We start from the raw sequence: 22,756 nt of genomic DNA, 5'->3' as shown, positions 1-22,756 counted from the left end.
CATATTTTAAAGAGAAGAAAACTGAAGCAAAAGGGAACACTCTCTTGGGAACCGCAAATATGGCTGGAAATTCTGCCCAAATTATAGCTCTAAGTCTCAGAAACCCAGGTAAACTCTTTCAGCAGACCATGACCTCTCTAGAAGCAGGTGTGTTCAAGTGGTTTGATTTAAACAAACAAACCAAAAAAAAAAAAAAAAACGGATATTATACCCTGAGCGCTGACCTTCCTCGAAGCTCTACTTCATAGCCCTCACTCAGAGCTTGAAGAATTGTGTGACTGACATGAATGCAGTAAGCTGTAAAAGAAAGACAGATGTGACTGTATTCTTCCAGGTAAAATCAATGAGAAAATATTAATGTAATAGATGGCCCCACTCCTAAATGAACAAGACCCTAAGAAAAGTCCCTGAGAGAGAACTTCAGTTAGGATTTCAAAAGGGGGAGGAACGGGGAGTGGCCTTCCTCACCAGGCCCAAATAAGGTGTTAGCTAGAGCACTTATCAGCCTCCTAGACCCTATCCCAGATGAAAGGCCATGCAACAGAAAGGTGTTAATTTAACTCTAAGGTTGTGATTGAGAAACCAGCTACCACTACTGTGCTCTCAGCTGAAATGTGACCTCCTCAGAGGCAAGTTAGGTGTCAGTGGCTTCTCTGCTAAAGCAGAGCTTCCAAGGTCTACATACCCTACTTAAGAGACAGCAGGGTATCTTTTTACATATGCATCCATACAACCATGTTACAGTATCGCTGCACTTAAAATAGAACATCAATTAAAAATAATGTCCCAAGACCTTGGTCAACATTCTGTGACAATTGTACATTTATAGATTTCCTGTGGGTAGATGCATCTATATGTATATACACACGAATGTATTATTTTCCAACTAATGAGCCCAACCCGGGATAAGAGTGTTACATGGAAAACTATGACTAAAAATTTTATGTAGCAACTAAGTGTAACTCTTCAGTGAAGAGCTGTCACTTATTATTAACTCAGATAGAATCCTTGACTTTCTCGAAAACTATTATCTTATAAAGTAAGACCTGTTCAAGTTGAGTCTTAAATAAGAGTCCAAGACTTATTCCCACACACACTTGAGAAAATAATTCTTTAGAAGCTGAAAACAATCAAAGTAGGAAGGCAAGGCTAGAAAGAACTGCAAGAAATTTCTGCTATGTGTTCTCATAATAACTTTCACATAATAACTTAGTAACATTTTTCCCAGCTCCCGTACTGTTGTTTTTGTCTTCTTTGCTAAGTCATGGTCACCCAAAACCTCTGTTCAAAAAGGGTCCCTAGGGACACCTGGGTGACTCAGAGGGTTAAGCCTCTGCCTTCGGCTCAGGTCATGATCTCAGGGTCCTGGGATTGAGCCCCGTGTGGAGCTCTCTGCTCAGCGGGGAGCCTGCGTCCCTCCCTCTCTCTGCCTGCCTCTCTGCCTACTTGTGATCTCTCTCTCTGTGTCAAATAAATAAATAAAATCTTAAAAAAAAAAAGGGTCCCTAAAAGCCGCATGCTCGTCTAGGTGCCCTTTGCCAGCCCTATGTATATGACTCCACTAGCATCTGGTCGTCAGTCATAATCCTACTCGTGTGGAATACACGGGTCAAAAGAGAGAGCTCGTTCCAATAAACATCCACGTGTTTTGCAAGAAGAATCAGTCCAGCACTAGGTCACTAGTTACTTCCTTTCCAGAATCAGTGAATTCAACTGGGCATAATGGTGATACTGATGAAATTAATTTTTAGTAGACCTCTGACATGTCCTGGTCTCATATCCAACATGAGACTATCTCTTTACAAATCTTCAATCAGGTGTGGAGCTTAATGCCCTATTTTGGTCACAGTCATTAGTTTCCAGAAAAGCATACTAACCAGCCCCTTTAGTGCTGAGATGACATGCGTTTGTTTCTTTGTATCCCTCACAATGCCTTCCTTGCATAGTCAGTACTTAATAAACACCTGCTGTGCATGATTCAGTCCATTTTCTTCTTCTTAGCTGTTCACTAGACAAGGTGATACCTAAAACTGAAAATTCTATTTCTGCTCTCAGCTCTATATTTCCAATGTGAAATGAGTGGAGTTTCCCTGGTGCAGACCAGAATGTGACTTCAATCTTCTACAAGCTTACATCAGTCCAGAGTGCTATGCCAAATCTGCATTGTGGTTCCATGATCAGTTTCACTTCATCCTGGGTTGCATTTCAAGAGCAAAGTCATACACATGCAGCAGTTCCTGGATGACTACTTCCATAGCTTCTGCCATGTCTATGGAGTTCGAAGACTTTCCCAGATGTCAGAAAATTTATTCTGACAACAGCTTCTAAGTTCCGTGCTGCCTCCTTAATCATGGCCGCACAGGTTAGATTGACTAAGACTGGACCCATTGTGCAAGCCTGTTTTTGCACATGAGTGATGAAGAGTGGGGTCAGACAGGGCACCACCCACTGTGATATAGGCCACCATAACATCAGAGACTAGTCTGAGTATACTACTGAAGTTTTGGGAAGATCTTGTCTTGCCTAGTAGCTGCTAAAGCCAGGACTGCTAAGAGCTTAAGTGTTTTTTAAGTATAAAACCCATGAAACCTGTATATAGAACCTATTATTGTTTTCTATGCTTTCCTATAGTAGCATAAACAAATTGCTTTGCTCAATCCTGATAAAGGGCAAGGCATGTTGTGTTTCTGACATTGCCTTGTAGTGGCAGTAAATAACCAAAAAAGAGGTGCCAGCAACAGACAGATGGCATGAAGATTTGTACAGTTTTATTCTCAAAGAAGGGGGAAAAGAAATGGTATCTTTGACACCATGCTTGTTTTGATAAAAACTAAAGATTTTATATACAGGCTAATTGGAATTAATTATTTCAGATTTCCAAGCTCCTTAGGTTGAAGGATAATTGCCAGCTAAATTCAAGAGGGCTATTTGATAAAACCAGAACTCCTAGGATCCTAACTAGTTCAGAAAGAGGACTAGAGCAGTAAACAGCAGTCGGGTGGGAAGCAGCTGATTCTGGTTGTGTCTCCACAAACTAGTTGAAAAACTAAATATGCCAGTCCCATACTTTTTCTTTTTTCAACACGACTTCCCCGAACACACCATGCTGGCCAATTTTTTTTTTTCTATTCCCAAAGGACATTTCTAGTTGTTTTGATCAAATTGACTGTTTCAGTGTCACTTAGCTACACAGCTTCATAGCTAGAACAAGAAGGGTACATATTTAATCCAATATCCCCCCCTACTGGCTTATCATTAGAGACCAGGAAATTTGTGTGTAAAATCTTAATCTTGAATTATCTTTCATTTCTTTAAAAAACATTAAAATAGTAGGTGTCTTGTTCTCCTTCCCTCTCTAGAAAAATAATCACTTTTCCAACAGTAGGAGGTTACCATCCCATCCCATCACAGGTACTCATGTAACCTTGTTGATTCCATACGAGAAGCTGTGTTCAAAGTGTCTCCAAACAGGCAGTATCTGGGCATGGTGAGCCCCACCACTTCAGCAACAACTGGCCCTGTAAAGTAGCAGTCAGTTGGGATTACAGTCAACAGGTATATGTCCAATGGTAACAGAGGAACACTTCCAAGGGGAAGGAATGTAGCTGCATAAAAGAACAAAGTTGCCACCAAATAGCTCTGGGAATCTGAAGGAAGCCCTACAGTGAGTAATAAACTCTTTGCCCTACAAGAAAGCAAGCTGATAATGATGCAGGCATGACTACCCTTCTGATTTACACTCTTGTTCCAAGTCACAGTTATACCCAAGATACTTATATCTGTCAATAGGGACAAATAAGCATAAAAGCCAAACCAGTAAGGCCTGGGCAGGGACTCAGGATCCAAGCACGTTTGTTACAATAAAGAAGAAGTGACCCTTTCTTATATGTCTTAGGGTCAGAAGAAGGGATCTCATGGGTTATTTATTTCCCAGGAGAATTATTACTAAGACAATTGGAAAATCTGAAAAGAAGTAGAATTGGCTTTCAATCATTTGTGTTAGGGGCACAGACAAGCAGCATATATAGATAACCCAAGAATATATTATATTTGCCCTTAGAATGTGTTTTGTTCTTACATTTCATTATGACTGTTGGGTGTTCAGACAGTGAACATTACTTGCGAAAAACTTCAGCAACCATAATGAAAACGTAATTCAGAAGTATTTTAAAAATTTGGGATGCCTGTGTGGCTCAGTGGGTTAAAGCCTCTGCCTTCGGCTCAGGTCATGATCCCAGAGTCCTGATCAAGCCCCGCATTGAGCCCATCATCTGGCTCTCTGCTCAGCAGGATGCCTGCTTCCTCCTCTCTCTGCTTGCCTCTCTGCCTACTTGTGATCTCTGTCTCTCAAATAAATTTTTAAAAATCTTTAAAAAAATTTTAAAAAGAAGTATTTAAAAAATTCTCCACCCTTACTTTTCTGGCCTCTGCTCCCTTTCTATTTGAAATTGTTCAGCATTATCTTTTTGCTATTTCCTGAGTTAGAGAAAGTAATTAAATGTTTTTGCTTCAGGAAGTTCTTCCTTTAATTTATAAGAATAAAAATAAATAAGAACTACAAAACTTGTGTTTTTCATTTTGATTCATTTCTTCCCATTCATAAGCATTCATTGGACACAGAGCTAGGCACCAAGGGGAATAAAAAAAAATGTAACATACTTGATCTCAGTTCTATAGGAGTTTATAGTCTAATTAAAGAGAAAAGACTACTAAACAGGAAGCAAGTAAGCAACAACCCAAAACAATGTATGGTTGAAATAAGATAAATGAAGGGGGGGGGGGCTGCTAAATAGGATCCGGTTCAGTCAAGAAAGGTCCAGTGGAGAAGATGGGATTTAATTTGAATCATGATGGGTGGGTAAGATTTGAGTAGGAGAAAAGGGATAAGAATCAAATATTTGTGGTTTGAATTGACCATGAAATATTGGGAAGCTCTCAGAGAAAGCAGTCTGCCTAATTCAGGGGCTCAGGAAAAACTGGAGACAAGATTGGATATTGGGCTGTACCAGATGGAAGACCTTGAACCACTAGATAATTTTGAGCAGGGAATTACATGACAAAAATGATTTTTCCTTTTTTCTTCTCAGATCAGTGTACAGAATGCATTGAATGGGAAGAAAGTAAAATCAGGGAAACCTGTTAGGTAACTGTTGTTGTAATGCAAGCACAAGGTCATGAGCACTGGGAAGGAGGAGATGATAGGGAGTGGGTGGGCAGAAAGGGGAGATGAAACAGAGACATCATGAAAGGAGAACCAATAGACTTATTGGCTCTCTGACAACCATGAGGAAATTGGCATGGGCTTATAATTCATGGAAAAAGATGATTTGAACTTTTAGATATGTTGAATTCAAAATAATGGTGAATAATCTAAGAAAAGATGTGCTGAAGAAGGTTGAAGATGTGGAACTGAAGCACAAAGGAGAGATTGAAGTCTTTTCTTTAAAAGAAAAATGCTGAACATAAGCATTCAGGATGTAAACATGGGTAAGATATGGTTCCTGCCATCAAGAAACTTATAGTCTAGGGGTACCTGGCTGGCTCAGTTGGTGAAGCATGTGACTCTTGATCTCAGAGTCATGAGTTCAAGCCCCACATTTAACATGAAGTCTACTTAAAATTTTTTAAACTATTTTTTTAAATTTTTTATTTCTTATAAACATATATTTTTATCCCCAGGGGTACAGGTCTGTGAATCGCCAGGTTTACACACTTCACAGCACTCACCAAAGCACATACCCTCCCCAATGTCCATAACCCCACCCCCCTTCTCCCAACCCCCCTCCCCCCAGCAACCCTCAGTTTGTTTTGTATCATGCTTAGCGAAATAAGTCAAGCAGAGAAATTTTTTTTAACTTTTTAAAAAAGATTTTATCTATTTATTTTAGAGACAGCGAGCACTCACACATGAGTGAACAAGGGGGGAGGGGCAGGAGGAGAGGGAGAGACAATCTCAAGTAGATTCTCTGTTGAGAATGTGGGGCTGATGTGGGGCTCTATCCTGAGACCCTGAGATCATGACTTAAACAAAACCAAGAGTTGGATGCTCAACCAATTGAGCCACACAGGCACCTTTCCCCAAAAAATTTTTTTAAGAAGCTTCTGGTCTAATGGAAGGAGAAACAAGTAAACACAGATTATGCTGATGACTATGAAAAGGATGGATAGAAAGAAGCAAGATTGGAAGCAAGGAGATGTTATTGCAGTGATCCAGGCAAAAGAAGCTGGTGGCCTAGACTTGAGTTATGAGAGTCAAGTATAGACAAGACCGATTCAAGAAATATTTAAAAGGTAAAATGCTCAAGACTTGGTAAATGGTTGAATGGTGTAAGGGTGAGGGAGGAATCAAGGAGGTTGACTCCCAAAACTAACTGGAGCTAGTTTCTAGTTCACCTAGTTAAGGTGAATAGTTATACCATCAACTGAAATAGAGAATAAACACAGGAAGAAGAGGAAGCTTATGTGGGAAGAAAATAATTCTGTTTTGGGATTGAGTCTGAGGTACGTGTAGAACATTCAGGTGGAAATTTCAGCAGCAAGTTTGATATAGAAGGCTGAAGCTTAAGGGAGAAGACATATACAGAAGTGGGGATGGAGAGAAGTTTGGGTGGCTCAGTTGGTTAAGCAACTGCCTTCAGCTCAGGTCTTGATCTCAGTGTCCTGGGATAGAATCCCGCATCAGTCTTCCCACTCATTGGGGAGCTTGCTTCTCCTTCTCCCTCTGCTGCTCCCCCTGCTTATGCTCTTTCACTGTTTCTGTCAAATAAATAAATAAAATCTTAAAAAAAAATAGGGCTGGAAGTCATCAGCATACAAGTTGTACTTAAACCATAGATATGAATGAAAGAAAAGTATGTAAGGGGAGAAAAAAAGTGGATGAAAGACAGAAGCTTGGGAAACATCAATGTTTAAGGGATAGACAGAGAAAGAAGAGATTATCAGACAATGGTAGATAATGAAAGCCAGGTTGGAGTGGGTTGAGAAACAAAAATCAAGATGTGAGGAGAGCAATTAGACCACAACTCAGAGCTTTACAAAAAATCAGGTAGCAGCTACAGTTAGAGAGCAGGAGATTCCAAGACAGCCAGCGAATGAAATGGAGAAAAAGCATTCAAAGAGTGAGGATCATATCATAAAAGCCAGTTGAGGGAAGTTTTAGGCATAAAGTTATCAGGGGCACTCTACCCTTTTTCTAGTCTTCACCTGAAGCACATAGAAAATGTTGGCTCTAAAAAGAAAGGTAGATTAAAAGGTATTGGTACCTAGAACAAGGACTTCTGCCCAATGGGGTAGTATAGGTGTTGGGAAGAGAGTAAAACTTGGATAGGCATAAAGAAATTAGGCACCATTAGACATCTGGATGATCCAACTGCCAGTAATCAGGGGAGCAACACCCTCTCCGACCTTTTCTAATCTTCTCTTGAGGTGCATGGGAATGTCTTTTCTTCCTGTAGCTGGCTGTTGTTACCTGAATGCAGGCCTATTTGAATCCGGACTGGCACCTTTGGCATGTGTCTCATCTTAAAGGTCCCCACAGAGCTCAGGATATCTAGGGACACGTTTGCAATCTCAGCTGCATGCCGACTGCCATTCCTCTTTGGGAGGCCTGGGGCCACCATGTAAGCATCTCCAATGGTCAATACTTGGGAATCAGAGGAAATAGAATGAGCAGACAAATTGTGTGTGTATGTGTGTGTGTGTGAGAGAGACAGAGAGAGAGAGAGAGAGAGAGAGAGATGAAGAAGGCTTATTTCTTGTAAAGTGAGGAAGATGGAGAGACTTCCAGAGATTCAAGGTCTGGCTGCATATTAGAATCATTTAAGGAGCTTTACAAAAAAAAAATTGATGTCTAGGTCCCACACCCATAGATTCTGAAATAAGCAACTTTGCAGTTTCTTGGCTGGCCCTAGAGAACTGTCAGGCCCGCAAGTAATTCCTGGGGGAAGGAAAAGAGGAGATTTGTAGGAATATCCATGGATACCCATGGAAGAGCACCCTAGGAGAAGGTGCATATAATATTCCTCTAGCAAGTATTTCTCCAGAAGATTTCAGGTAAATGAGCTAGCAGCCTTAAAACAAGGATAGAGAAAGGGAAAGGAAGGAGGTGGAAGAAGATATTTGCATTGTTAATATGATGGAGTTAGTTTTGTAGTCCCTTGGGTGTGAGAACTGAGTCTTTTTTCCACCAGCTCTCCCCTCCTCTGCTATGCCACTTGTCAAAGGACAGCAGAACCCGCCCTCAGCTGCTTTAAGCTGGACACCTGTAAGGAAAGGCAAATCTGTATTCCTCATCTTCCCAAAAGAGGTGTGCTCACTCTTTAAGGTGACTAGTAAGTAGAAGCTTTTCAAGTAAATCCAAAAGATAAGTCTACTGGAAGGACTTCCATGAAATGTGCCAGTCTGACTCTGCTAGGACAAGTTTGGATCCAATTAAAATCCATGTTCTTCTAGAGAACTGCACTCACAAGTGCAAGTTATGACCACAAAACTCTGATATCACACTGCCTTGGTCAGAATCCCAGATGTACCATTTACAAACTGTGTGGCCTTGCCAAGTCACTTAACTTCTCTGTGCTTTATTATCCTTATTTTCAAAACAGGGATAATAAGAGTATCTGCCTTATGGAGTTTTCTAAGGACTAAATAACATATGCCAAAGCACTTAAAACCTGCCTGGTGGATAAGTGTAAGCTATCATAATCATCATTACCATCATCAAACTAATATGTCTTAACGCAAGCCATGGGATGGTGGCTATGACTCAGCTCCAGAGAAAGTTCAGTAATCAGCAATAGGCCTCTCATCTTGACTTTCTATATAGCCAGTAACAATGATGCTTTGAATACATGAGACTTTGTACCTCACCATGCTTCCATCCAGGGCCTCCCTTTCCGCGTACAATTGGAGAAAGGGATCCCTGTCCTCAAATAAGTATGCCAGCCTGCATAGAGGAAGGGAACAGGTACACTCCAAATGTTATATGGGAGGGAGAGACTCACTTACTAGCTGGCCGTTATCAAAGAATAGTGGTTGACTCTTCCCCGAAATGAGTCAGTCACTCAGGAGTCCCCACACACATGGGTGAGGAAAATAGAAGGGTGGGGAGCATGGGCAGTGCCTAGCCTTGGTGAAAGACTGTTGTGGGGGACTGTGGGGGGGCATGAGCCAGCAGGAGGACACAGAAAGGGCAGGGGAGGTAAAGAAAAGGGGTTGGTTGAGATGGGTGGTGGCAGGAGAACAGAAACTGAAAACAAATCACCAGCTTTGTAATTTTGCAGTAACCTTCTCACTTCCATTTCAGATTATCAAGAGCTGGGAGGTGATTCCAATTTTACAGGTAAAGAAAATGAAAACACAAACGGGTTTGGTGACTCACTGCTGGTTCAATTTTATTCCCTTTGCCCTGTTGCATTTAATAAACAGGACTGAAAAATTGATTTCTCATTTTTGGATTTGGAGAGCCCCACTCTACCCTGGAAACAGCCCACGAACTCCCTACTGCAGTCATGAAGTACCAAAATATCTTATGGCCTCATCCCTAAGACTTCAGACAATTGTCTGAGAGTATCAGCTGCATTGATTAAACCAGTGGCTGTGTTACTGCCCACGCTGAATCCTCTTTGATTTTAGTTTCAACTGAATTAGCTTTCGGTGATTTGTTTTCCTCTTCAGGCTGCTTGAGTTCAACAAGTTAAGACAGGTAGTCTGATTCTATGGATTTTTCCTCCACTGTGGCTTCCATGTGTGCTTCTTGATAAGTTTGCAGCTCCGGCTGATTGACAGGTATGATATCTATTTCTGAGCCCTATTTAGATGGCTTGGCCTAGCCCTGAGGCTCTCTACCTGACCTGAAAGGGCCCTGTCTAATCTGAGATAAACACACTGCCCTGTGTGTGATTTGAGAGTTGGAACATTTCAGACTACTGTGAAGGATCCAATGAATAGAGGTACTCATTCCCCAGCTCTACCTTGGTTCCTAGGATAGAGGAGCTGTCTAAAGTTTGGGATTCCTGGGGTATGTTTTTCCATCAATAAGACAAGTATCCATGTTTCAGGCAACGTGGAAATGGCCTTGCACAGCTATAAGATTTTTAGTCATTTTCTGCCTAGAGATAAGACAACATATAAAAATCAAAGGAAGGGAAGCATAGGAACCAAAGGAGTGAATGTAGTCATCTATTCTCTGCTCATATTCAGCAACCTTGGATAGCAGGTATGATAGCTAAATGTCAAAGCTAAATGGGCTCATGGTTACCCTATAGCAATCCCTTTGACCTATGTGATGCCAGAGTTCCCTCCTATATAAAAATGGTACTTAGGGGAACAAACCAAATTTTAACAGCATGTGTTAGATCTACATGAGTTTTACCAAGATGAACTCTGTAGCTGTCACCACCTATGGGCAAAGCACCAATGCTTCTTCTATCGCCCTTGTATCATATCTAGCATGAGACTACCTACACTGTGGTTACTTAGCCACTGAAGTACAATAACCCTTTTGGCTCCAGCCTCTTCTTAGTCTCAGTTCTAGAAAACAGCTCAAGAGAAATCTGCCTGGTGATCTCTTGCTCAGTTCATACTGTTATTTTATAAAGTGTGAGATTGTATGCATTCTGTCTGGCCTTCATTTCTAATATGGTACCAATGGAAGTGTTATACTATTTAAATTTTACATCCTTAATCAGAGTTGGAGACAAACTGTGAGTGACTCTTGACTATAGGAAAGAAACTGAGGATTGCTGGAGGGGAGGTAGGTTGGGGGGAGGGGGTAAATGGGTGTTGGGCATAAAGGAGGGCACATGACGTGGTAAGCACTGGGTATTATATGCAACTGATGAATCACTGAATTCTACATTTGAAACGAAAATAAATAAATAAACACATAAATACATAAATAAACTTTACCTCCTACATAACAGCATTCAGTAAAATTCCACCTTTTAATTTTGGGATTGCGAGTCTCATATAAAAATTTCTCCCTAGAATATACTTCTCTGCTCAGTAACTTACCTTATAGACATCATGACTGCCTATGACAGCATCAAAGACTGTGTACAGGTCATTAAAAGATCTACCACCTCAATAGGCTCACTCATGGCTGAGATGGTGGCGAAGCCCACAATGTCACTGAAGTACAAGGTGATCAAGTCAAAGCCCTCAGGTTCAACCATGTAGTCCTTTTTGAGGGATTTGGCAAGTGATCAAAAGCAGAGACAGCTATTCCTCAGAGAACACAGGCTTCTCGGCATGCCACACAAACATCTGCTAAAACACAATTTCTCCAAAAACCACTGCCAAGTAAATGAGTAGGAAGAAGATGTCATCTGGGTGAAAACATTAATTCTTTAATTTAGTCTATAAATATATGTTGAATGCTTATGATGTGCCAGGTACTATGCCAGATGCTGGAACACAGCACCAAACAGACAGCCTTGGTCTGTGTTTTTGTGGAGCTTTTCTTTTTTTTCTTTAAAGATTTTATTTATTTACTTGACAGAGAGAGAGATCACAAGTAGGCAGAGAGTCAGGTAGAGAGAGAGGGGGGAAGCAGGGTCCCCGCTGAGCAGAGCCCGATCCAGGGCTCAATCCAGGGCTTAATCCCAGGACCCCAGGATCATGACCTGAGCCAAAGGCAGAGGCTTTAACCCACTGAGCCACCAAGGAACCCCTTGTGGAGCTTTTCCTCAGCTATCCCTTCACTCAGGGGATGATCCCAGGTGGTGGCTTTTACATGAGACCAATTTTCCCAGTTATCTCCTAAACAATCATGTTACAATATGATCAGGTGTCTTGGAAATTTTGGAAACAGTATCAAAAGGTAAGGCTTTGAACAAGGAAGGAAAACCTAGAAAAACAACTCTGCTACTCTCCTCTAGGACCTCAAAGAACTGATTCTTTTTAATTGGTCAGCTTCCAGGCAAAGTCATGAAGTTACACATAGAAAAACTTAAGCACCAAAAACATAAATGACCAGCATGCTCCACAGGTAGTGGGAAATTAGGAAGGTGTGCTCTACTCCCTTGGTTTCCAATTCATCTTTGATTTCAAGGTGTGGCTCAAACCTACTGGAAGTAGAAAGGGTTCAGGATAGGGGGAAGGAGCAGTTAGTTATGGGTAATTTTTTCTTTCAATTTCTAATAGAACACACTGTTCCAAGGATTCACACTCCTCAGGTGTTCACACATACAGTGGTAGCATCTGTGTTAGAAGATTTCCGTTTTCTGTTTTTCAATTTCCAGCTCTTCAGTCTGTTCCCGGATCAAATCTTACAAGTTGCTAGAATATTGCTCCAAAATCCGAAGCATGGAGTCAATGATATTGGTCTTCTTCCCTTTATTCAAAGTTTTAAACTGAAAGTAAAACAGAAAAAGGACCCAGGGAAATTTTTATTCTCCAAACTCAGAGATGATGGAGTAGGACCCCTTATCACAAACTCCTTCCTCTAAAATGCCAGGGCACAAGAAGTAAACTGAGGTATGAATGGAAAAAGTCACCACTCAAACTCAATGTTACCCTGTCCAATTCACAAGGTTCTTTTTCCCTGAAGCTCTTCCCCCACACTTCTGGCTCTTTGAAGTCTGAGCAAAGGTGTTGTGGGAAGGATTCTCCAGCTCTCAGATGCTGTCACATGGTAGTAGCCACTTCAAAGGCAATAGGATCTTGTCTTGAGCCTAGGTCATTTATGAGTGGGATGAGGAGAGAGAGGGCAGGGAGTACTGTTTTACCCTTCTGGGTAATCAACCTATTAAGTCATCCTGACTTCTAATGCCACTGTGTTACCAGTTTTTGGATAGTGGATGGTTCCTTGACCTCTTAAATATGACCCAAGATCTATATGGTAAGATCTACTCCCTATTTCTTACCATCTTTCCATGGAGGTCCAGGAATAATGATGTGCTTTAGCACTTGCCCTTCATGTCCATCAGGGTCATGTAGAAATTCAGCCGGTCTTGGCCCATTCTATGCCCTGATGCCACAGGGTGGTGGCTACATGCCACAGTTTTTTAATGTGCCCTCCTGAGGCCCTGTCCATCTATAGAAACAGGGAGCTTGGCATAGCATTGGAATCACGAGGGGGTAACCCCTCCTTGCTGATGTGTTCAGCACGCACAAGGCTGTGTTTACAACAATAAAAAGACTGGTGGTAGTTTTGCTGAGCAGACATCCAGAAACCTGTCCCAATGAACCTTCTTATGCAGTTGGGCCACACATGGTCCCCTTAGCACTCAATCCCCCAAGGCTGATACCAGGAGTTTCCTTCTGAGCCTGATCCACATCTACAGGTCTACCAAGGTCCTGCAGGTAATCTCAGTAGTCTGCTCAGATGTTTAAGGCTCCCCTATTGCCTGACTCTGGGAACCTCCTTCTCCTTCTCAGCCCATTTAAGTTTTATTAGCTGCAGGGAGTTGGCAGGCTATCCTGGTCTTTCAGACAATCCAAACTTCCACCAAAGCATTTCAGTGAAGGCAGCCCCCACAATGTCCATTTGAAGGCTATATGATGCACACTCCTTCCATCTATCACCAGCTTCTCTTCTGTCTTCTGAAATAACATCTCTAGCATCAACACAAGGACAAATGCTTTTTCTCTTGCCTCATGGTAGGTTTTCAGAAATGTGACCTTCATGGTCCTTTGCCTTTTCCATACTATTGAATACCTGTTTGAGTGTCCTCAAGAGATCCAGTCAGCCTAATGGAAACATTGTTAGCTGGGGACATGGATGACTTCATACACAGGGCCCCTAAGGCTTTCAATCCACCTCTTTCTTTTTTCCGCCTCAAATACCTGCCACTCAGAAAGCATCTCAATGCTGTACTCCAGCCAGGCTTGAAAGCCTCTCCATCAGAGCTGACACAGCATTCACAGAGAGTACCCTCAGTTTCAGTATCCTGTAGTTTCAACAAAGACCTAAGCGGCATGTTCCAATATGAGAACTGCACCCTAGGTACCCTTGGCAGAGCTTTCTCTGTCCTTTCCTCATTTCCCCCTTTCTATCCCCAACCCTAGGGAAAGAATCAGACTCTTTAGAAATTCAGTATCTTAAGGAGAAAGTTTATCATTTTTTTGTGCAATTTATTGCCTCAAGTAGTTCCCTAGGAACTTAAAAAAATCTCCTGCTTTTGTACTCCCCATTTGCACATTTTTCTGTCATGAGCCTCCTTTCAAAGACTCTATGTCTTTCCTTGCTCCTCAAAACTACCTGGTGTTACTTCAGTCGTATACTCAACAGAGTTTTCTGGCATCTCCATAGCAAACATGGCCCTACAAGGACTTGTGCCAAGGGAAAATCAAATACGATAACCCATCTTTTAACAGTCTCAATGCCATTGCCTTGCAAGTGCCCAGTGGTTCAATTCTATTTCTGAAAGGTTGGTTAGGTCAAGTTGTGAATGGTCCAGAATAGAGGTTCATATACAGAAGCACATTCAAATAAGCCATTGCACACTTTGAGGATGTGCTAGGGGTGCTCCAGTATCAAAGGCCTCCAAGTAGCCACCCCAATGCTTCCTCCCCAAGAGGAGTGAATTTTTTTTTTCTCTCTCTCTTGCAGGCGTTTCCTTTTACAATATGATGAGAACTCAAGGAGTTCGTTTTGGGTAGGCTGGCTTTAGGATGCCTTCTGGGCAGTGCTGAGATTCACAGAGTCCTTACCTGATTAAATATTTCATCAAAAGTTGGTCACTGGGGGCGCCTGGGTGGCTCAGTGGGTTAAAGCCTCTGCCTTCAGCTCAGGTCATGATCTCAGGGTCCTGGGATCGAGCCCTGCATCGGGCTCTCTGCCAACAGGGAGCCTGCTTCCTCCTCTCTCTCTCTCTCTCTCTCTCTCTCTGCCTGCCTCTCTGCCTGCTTGTGATCTCTGTCTGTCAAATAAATAAATAAAAATCTTAAAAAAAAATAGTTGGTCACTGTTCTGAAGCTTCAGCCCAGCGCTGCTTCATCAGCTGGAGACATTCTGGAGGGGAACACTCAGGAGGAACCATGGGTCTGTACACAGGAGGAGGCTTCTTAACTCTGTCTATGATTTCTGTCCAGAAGTAAGAGGAGAAAGCTTTATAAATCATAGAAAGAGTGCTAAGATTTGACAAAGATCATTGAGTTTTAGCAAAGAAAGAGGTTTGCCAGGAAAAAAAAATCACAGGCCATCTCCTTTGCTTTCTCCTTAAGTGGCTTGAATATAAATTGTCTCTGAGCAAAGGAAGTATTGGTCAATTTTAGGTTTTAGGTTTTAGATGTGACCTATCTGATGTCAATTTTAACACTATACCCCCAATGATCTGGCTCCCTTCACCCACCCCCAAATCATCTAAACTTTCCAGTCCCCACAGTAGACCCACCTAGCCCTCCCTGAAGGCCCAGACCCAGCCCAGATCCATGCTGTGAGTCCTGCCTGGCCCCTAGGAAAGAGGATTAAGAACTCCAATAAATAGTTCAAGACCTCATCTAGATCCTCCTAACTGCTTGTCCTTGAACTCCACTTTCAGTGGAACATGTACTATGTATCAGACTATGGACTAATGACTTTGAACACATTCTTCCATTAGATTCTCACTACAAACAGATGATGTAGGAACCCTTGTTTTTATTTTACAGAAGGTTCAAATGACGATCAGAGAAAGTCACATGGCTAGCAAGTGACAGAATTTGAATTTGACTCCAGGCAGTCTCAATCTACTACATTGTCCCACTTCCAAATACCTCAGACTTCAACCAGGAGTTCCAAAACTCCCTATTCAAACCCAAAAGCCATTAGTGACTGAGAAGTTCAGATCAGTCAGACTAATAGAGAGAAAATTCCCAGGAAGTAGGAGAAAATAGTTAGCCTTCAGTGTCCTCAGCAATCCACACCGGACCTCAAACTGTTCTCTCTGCTTCCAGGCTAGCCTTCTGCAAGCATTCTTAAAACATGAATTTGGCCGTGTCATTTTCTTGCTTAAAACCCTTTAATGACTTCTCATAACAAACAAGGTAAAAATCTATGCCCTATCACTTCAGCTCATTTCATATCCCTAACCCCCTCCCCAAAGCCCCAACTCCAACAGGCACCAAACCTTGCTTGCCCCACCAGTGTGCCCTTCCCACTCCTACATTGGCTGTAATACTCCAACAGTGCTGCTTTATACCATACAGTAGGCATCCCCTTGCCTCCATGAAAGAAGAGGAGGTTGTTGCCTCTGACTTCTCAGAAATTTGTGACATCACACTTCTGCTCCTTTAGCCCAGGTTGGCCTATACTAGTAATGTTTTCTCCATTGCAGTGCCTACTGCAGTATAATAGATTCCATGTAAGCCAATCCCTTGGAGTATGACTGCCCTCATCCACTCTCTGGTAAATGGAGTCCTTATCTTTTTACCAGAGCACCATAGAGTTGAATGGGTTATCTCTCCACTTAGACCCAGTATAATTCCTGCCCTTGAGGAGCTTATAGTTCAATGGAGGAGCTAAACAAGGACATTCCACACAGGTCAGCACACAGGGGCACACGGCCTGCACTGAAGAGGTCAGAGAAGGCTTTCCAGATGAGGTGACAAAAACTGGATCAGGCAAAGTAGGGAGAAGGCAAGGGCATTCCAGGGACTCTAAACAGCTCTCGTAGAGGCACAGAGGTAAGACCATGGTACTTTTAGTCATGTGGTTTGGCTGGAGTGTAGGGAGTAACAGGAGATAAGCTCAGAGAAGTGGCTAGAGGCCAGACTGCAAAGAGCCTTGTATGTCATGTGAGGAATCTGGGCTTCATTTGACAAGTGATGGGAAACAGGAAGTTTTGAGTATGGGACTCTGAGACAGGAAGTGTTGAGTAGAGGAGTGATATGGAACTGCAAATGAGGCAAAAGATAGCTAAGTATTTGGGTTTCTTAGTTTTGTTTTGTTTGCATTTTTTATTTTTTTTTATTTTGAAATAAATTTAGACTTCCAGAAAAGTTATAAAACTGGTATAATAATTGCCTACTCTTCACTCAGCTACCTCTAATGTTATTAACTTATATAACCATAGTACAAAGGAAATTAATATTGGTACATTACTATTACTATTACTATTACTATTATATTGCTATCCTGGTCTTTATTTGAATTTCATCAGTTTTATTCCCAGTATCTGTTTCTGTCCCACAATCCAATTCAGGATCCCATATTGCACATAATTATCATGTCTCTGTCTCCTTCAACCCATGATTCAACCCATCCTTATTCTGTCCCTGCCTTTCATGACTTTGACATTTTGATGAGAATTAGCTAATTATTTTGCAGAATGTCTCTCATTTGGGGTGTGTCCGATGTTTTCTCCTGGGTAGACTGTTATGCATTTTTTTGGAAATTCCACAAAGGTGACATTGTGCCCTTTTCAGTGCATCATGTCAGGGGGTACATGATGTTAGTGAGCCTTGATCACTTGGATAAAGTGGAATCTGCAAGATCATCTCCTCTGAGGGCACCTGGGTGGCTCAGTGGGTTAAGCCTCTGCCTTAGGCTCAGGTCATGATTCCAGGGTCCTGGGATCAAGCCTTGCATTTGGCTCTCTGCTCAGCATGGAGCCTGCTTCCCCCTCTTTCTCTGCCTGCCTCTCTGCCTACTTGTGATCTCGCTCAGTCAAATAAATAAATAAAATCTTTTTTAAAAAAAAAAAGATCATCATCCTCTGATAGTAAACTTATTATTTTTCCACTTGTAACTACTAAGTATCTAGTGGGTTCATACTCTCAGAATATGCAAATATCCTGTTTCCCCTCAAACTTTTGCCCACTGATTTTACCACTCCTTCATGGATTGTGCCCAACAGGCAATCATTTTGATGAAAGATGAGGATGAAAGCCTATGGCATGTCACGGGGAAAGTATGAAATGACCATGCCATCCAGGACCATCATGAGGGGTACTGAAATACCTGGCAGGGACTGTCTCAAAGGAGAGGAGGTTGCTTAAAAAGAGGAGGGTCCAACATAGGTCCTGTAAGTCCTTGGCTTACATCATAGTTTGGAAAGGACCAGCTTCCTGAGTTGGGAAACTTCTTCCAAATGCCTAAATCTGGCTCTAGTCCCACCTGCTCCTCACAAGCTATTTGCAGGCTAGCAGGCAGTTAGCACAAACACATAACTGTGTTCGCTCTTCTGGCAAATTACAACAGCCTGGGTTCGGCTGATGATCTGGGTCATGGCAGGCTCTTGGTGGCCTTTTCTCACCTCCTGCTTACCTTTGACAGGCAGATCCATCATGCAGAATGGGGTGCTCCGAACCAGCACTTCTTGCATGATGATGGCAAAGCTATAGACATCTCCTGCAAAAGAACCTAACATGCTGCCCTTTGGGGTTCTCAACAGTTCAGGGCTGTCCATAGCAACTTTGAAATGAAAGCATTGTTTTAAGAATGCAGGGAGGATTAACTGACAGCCTTTGCAAAGCCCTCAAGGGTTCCAATGGTGCTATTTCATTGACTGCTTTATATTTTTATTAGACTGAGTGGCATGCTAGTCCACCCCACCCCGGGGTCCAAATCTCTGAATCTAAGAAATTGTGCACAGAGAAAGGATACTACTCTCCCCACTCCAGAACCATGCAGGCAGACACAGCGGAGGTGTGGAGCAGGGCAGAGAAGCTTGAAGTAGAAAAACTATCTGGCACTTGCTTTCTTGTTCTCTTGAACCTGCAAGTAGCAATTGGCAGGCTTCCGGGGAAAGGCAAGTACACAGACACTCTGGTTGCCATGGATTTGCTATTTGTTGAGATCTATATGTGTCTGGTAATTTGATTGTGCTGGGGCTTATGGATTCACAAGTTGCTTTCTCCAGGTCTTCTCTAAGAGGATTTGAGGATCTCCAGGCCTCCTCTATACCTCACAGAGCAAAAAGATGCAACAATTCCTTCAAGTCAGTTCTACAAATATTTATTGAGGGTATAGTACATACTGGGTACTACGCTAGGTGCAGGAATGGTGCCAGAGTTGAATTAGACCTTGCCTTTGCCCTTATACGGTTCACAGAGTAATGGGCAGCATAGACATGTGATCCCCTAACTGCAATATGTGGCAGGACTACCTACTTAAGTTAATGTATAAAGAAATACACACTGGGACACCTGGTTGGCTCAGTCAGTTGAGCATCTGATTCTTGGTTTCAGCTCAGGTTGTGATCTCGGTGTCATGAGACAGAGCTCCCCACCCTCTACCACTGTCAGACACTATGCTCTGCAAGGGGTCTGCTTGAGATTCTCTCCCTCTCCCCACTCATGTCTCTTTCTCTCTCCCCCTCTTTCTTTTAAATAAATAAATAAATAAAACACATTTGTAATATAAATGCAGTAGTCAAAAGTTTTACATGGAATCATACAAAATTGCCATTTCTGTGGGTAAAAAATGGTTGATATTGACAATTCCATGAGGCTCAAACTAAAAAAAAAAAAAAAAAAGGAGAGAGAGAGAAAACTGAGCTGATCAAATTAATCCAGGAAGGTTTCCTGAAAAAGTTAGATCTTAAAGGAGCTTTTTAAAAAAAGTCAAGGATGCAGTTTCCTAGAGCTGAGAGGGTAAGGGCTTTGCAGGGAGGAAGAACAGTACGTGCAAAAGAACAAGAAGTAGAAAGGAGCAAATTGCAGATGGGGGTGGTGGTAAGGAGATTAGCTTGGCTGAAGAGAAGGGCTCTGTTAAGGAATAATGAGAAATGAGAAATGGGGTTGATGAAGTGGGGGAGGGACGGTGGCTAGAAGAATGAGGGCAGAAGGTGAGAGGCCCTGAGAGCCAAATGAAGGCATTTGGAGTGAATACAAAAGGCAGTAGGGGTTCAGGAGCTGGAGAGAGATTTGATGAAAGCTGTGTTAGGAAGATTAATCTGGCAACCTGCACAAGCTGGACTGAACGCGAGAGGCTGAAGTCAGGGAGACCAGCTCAGAAGTCATTACAGTAGGAGCCAGAGGCGAGGTGAAAGGGGCCTGAATAGGGGTGGGGGTGGCAGCAGGAGGGCAGGGAATAAGATACACAGGAAGGGTATAATGAAGAAGTTAGTGACAGGGCTGGGGATGGACTCAATGTGCTCCTTGGAGGGGAAAGCTTTGGAGTCAACAAGGGGTTGAAGTCCAGAAAGGAAGGCTGGAAAACAGTGTCTGCTGAGGGCAAGGGTGGTGGGAGGAAAGTGCTAGCTAACTTTTCATCTTGTTAACTTAGGTACTGGGAAGGGAGCCCAGGGGACAAGCTCCTGTGAAGCAGGAAGGAGGCTGGAAAGGTCAGAGATTATTCTGGTGTGTTAGTGAAATCCAGGAAATGAAATTCACCTTGGAAATTCCAAAGTTGAGCCAATCCTGATCAAAATGGTAGAACAGGGATTTCTAGCCTCACCCCCAATCCTATACTCATCTTCTCTCTTTGTCCTCCAGGTATCCCCAGTCTTTGTCACACACCACCACCACCCCCACTCTCCTGCACCCCATGGAGGTGTCTGATATACTCACTAGAGTGGTTTTGCCTTTTTGCCTTCTTGCCTAGTAGGACTTAATATTTGCAAAGAAGACCCAAAGAGACTGAAAGTTACTTTGGTCAAAGGAATGCATTTCTGACTGTGGGATTTCCAGAATACCTTCCTGATATGCTTTGGAGGGGAGGGCAGGAGGGTTATCTCAGAGCAAGAAAAATGCAGCTGTTTCTTCTGCTATCCTCTCTCTTACACATTTAAAAGCATAAAAAGGGAAAAGAGGACAAAACTCTCCAGTAAAAAGCTGGGTGATTAAATACAATCATTACCAAACAGTATTTTCAAAGAGCTGACATGTATGTTGTTAATGGCCAAAATGAGACTTTATTTGCACCATACTTATGTAATTGAAAGTGGACAGTAATGAATGCACTTAGGACCCACCCTCATTTCCCAATCTCCACTCTCAAGTAAGATCCACTACCTACCATTAGACTTGAATACTCAGGGAAACTAGAAAAATTACTTTGGCTTGTTTTGCATCCACTGATGCCCCTACCGACTCTGAGCCTTGCCGTGGTGATAAAAATCAACTGTGGAGAGCCAGTGTGGTGAAGTGCAAAAGAACAGAAAACTCAAAGCCAAGAGACAAAAGTTCAAAATCTTAGCTTGGTCACTAAGTGGCTCACCTTACAGAACCTCTGCTTCCCCATCTATAAAATGGACATTGAGTCAGATGATCTGCAAGAGCCCCCCAATTATAAGATTTTGTTAGCCCTGTCATCTAAGGAGGAAGCAGCAAGTTTCCTTATTTCATTTTAGTACATCCATCTGCCGAGTCACCAAATATTTATTCTACCAGGTATGGTGAAAGGCACTGAGGGAGGCAAGCCTGTTTCTTGCCTTTGCAGAGCTTATAAGTTGAGTTGGGAGAGAAGACAACTAATTAAACATGCAATACCAACAAAGTATGGAATTACAACAAAGTTTAAAGCCCTAAGGATCATAAAGAGGGAAACTTTGCTGAGCATAGAGGGTCATGGAAAGTCTTTTGTTGAATCAGTGGTATTTAAGTTTAGCTCTGAAGAAGGAGTAGAATCTAGCCAGACTCAGAGGAGTTTATAACAGAGTGGGAAAGGAAGAGTGTCCCAAGGGATGGGCAAAGCACGTGTAAAGGTCTGAGAGTAAGAGAGAGCCTGGGGTAAATAAACAACTGGAATGAGTTCAGCACTGCTAGAGCCCAGAGATGGAGGGGGAGTGATTAAGGTCCACAAGGCCCAAACCACACAGGGCTCTTAAGCCATGTAAGGAAATATGAATTTTATCCTAAGAGCAATGGGAAGCCATTCAGTGAACTTTGGCATAGCTCTAGCACGATCAGATTTGCAGTTGAGAAAATTCACTCTGGCTGCTGTGTGTGAAGAATGGATTGAGCATCCAGACTGCCATTGCAATTTGGAGAGTGAAATGACACAGTAAGAAGGAGAGACAGAGCAAGAGACAGGGTATACACACACACACACACACACACACACACACACACCCATCCTTTCCCCATTCTAAGACCAGAGTTTCTTAAGTTTGCAAGTTGCCAGCTTGTGAATTAAGTGGAACTCCAGGAAGATGGACATTGTGTTTTAGCTTTTAAAGATGACTCATCTTGACAGGAAGCTGAGTACCTGCCAATCTGCAGCTACTATCCCCGACATCCTAGCATTAATACCAGGCAACTACTCCAACCTTTCAAATTGGAATTAGCCAAACAATAACCATAAGACTAAGTTGGCAACAAGTACAGGTCCACAGAAGTTGTAATTTAGCTGCATGTAGGGGCCAGTTTTCAAAAGACCTGAAACGAATTCCTGGAACTGCTGCTAAGTAGCTGTAGGACTTGGGCAAATTGTGAGCCTCATTTTATCTCATCTGTAGAATGAAAGAGTTGGACTAGATGCCTCCCTAACGTTCAATATTCTGCAAGTTTTATAAAGCACAAAGATACCACCACTGAAAACTGAGCTCTCTTGTCTGCATCTACCCAGATTCTCTCTGTATTTTTCAGTGTTTGTTTCTCTTACGTCAGCAGTTTTAAAACTAACACTGCCAAAGATTCTTTTAAAAAATATATGTTGTAATTTTCATCTGTCCCTCTGTTTTTTTTTTGTTTTTGTTTTTTTTTTTTTTTTGCCGGTTTCTCTGTTTTTATGTCCCTCTCTCTTCTTCACCTTTGCAATGCTAGTTAAAATTTTTAATGCCCAAACTTCCTCTATGTATTTAATTCTACTCATTCTCTCTCCTCACTCTTTCTCTTTCTTACTTGCTCTCTTCCGTCAGCTCATTCCTTCCTATTTCTCACTCACCCATTT

At 42.3% G+C, this 22,756-nt stretch overlaps 1 protein-coding gene across 1 annotated transcript in view; it reads right to left on the bottom strand.

Moving 5' to 3' along the window:
- GUCY2F (guanylate cyclase 2F, retinal) overlaps positions 1–22,756 on the bottom strand; it is a 96,825-nt gene that overhangs the window by 5,786 nt on the left and 68,283 nt on the right. Inside the window, 10 exon segments of the mRNA XM_045068288.1 lie at positions 212–297; positions 3,420–3,518; positions 7,469–7,642; positions 11,007–11,066; positions 11,069–11,217; positions 12,188–12,212; positions 12,215–12,350; positions 14,653–14,692; positions 14,908–15,025; positions 18,188–18,334. Of these exon segments, the coding sequence (XP_044924223.1) occupies positions 212–297; positions 3,420–3,518; positions 7,469–7,642; positions 11,007–11,066; positions 11,069–11,217; positions 12,188–12,212; positions 12,215–12,350; positions 14,653–14,692; positions 14,908–15,025; positions 18,188–18,334 (1,034 nt within the window).

This window comes from Mustela putorius, unplaced genomic scaffold (assembly GCF_011764305.1).
Source record: "Mustela putorius furo isolate JIRA1106 unplaced genomic scaffold, ASM1176430v1.1 tig00003901_pilon_pilon_pilon, whole genome shotgun sequence".
Lineage (NCBI taxonomy): Eukaryota > Metazoa > Chordata > Mammalia > Carnivora > Mustelidae > Mustela > Mustela putorius.
The sequence above is the reverse complement of the archived record's forward strand: the minus strand, read 5'-3'. Positions and strand labels throughout refer to the sequence as shown.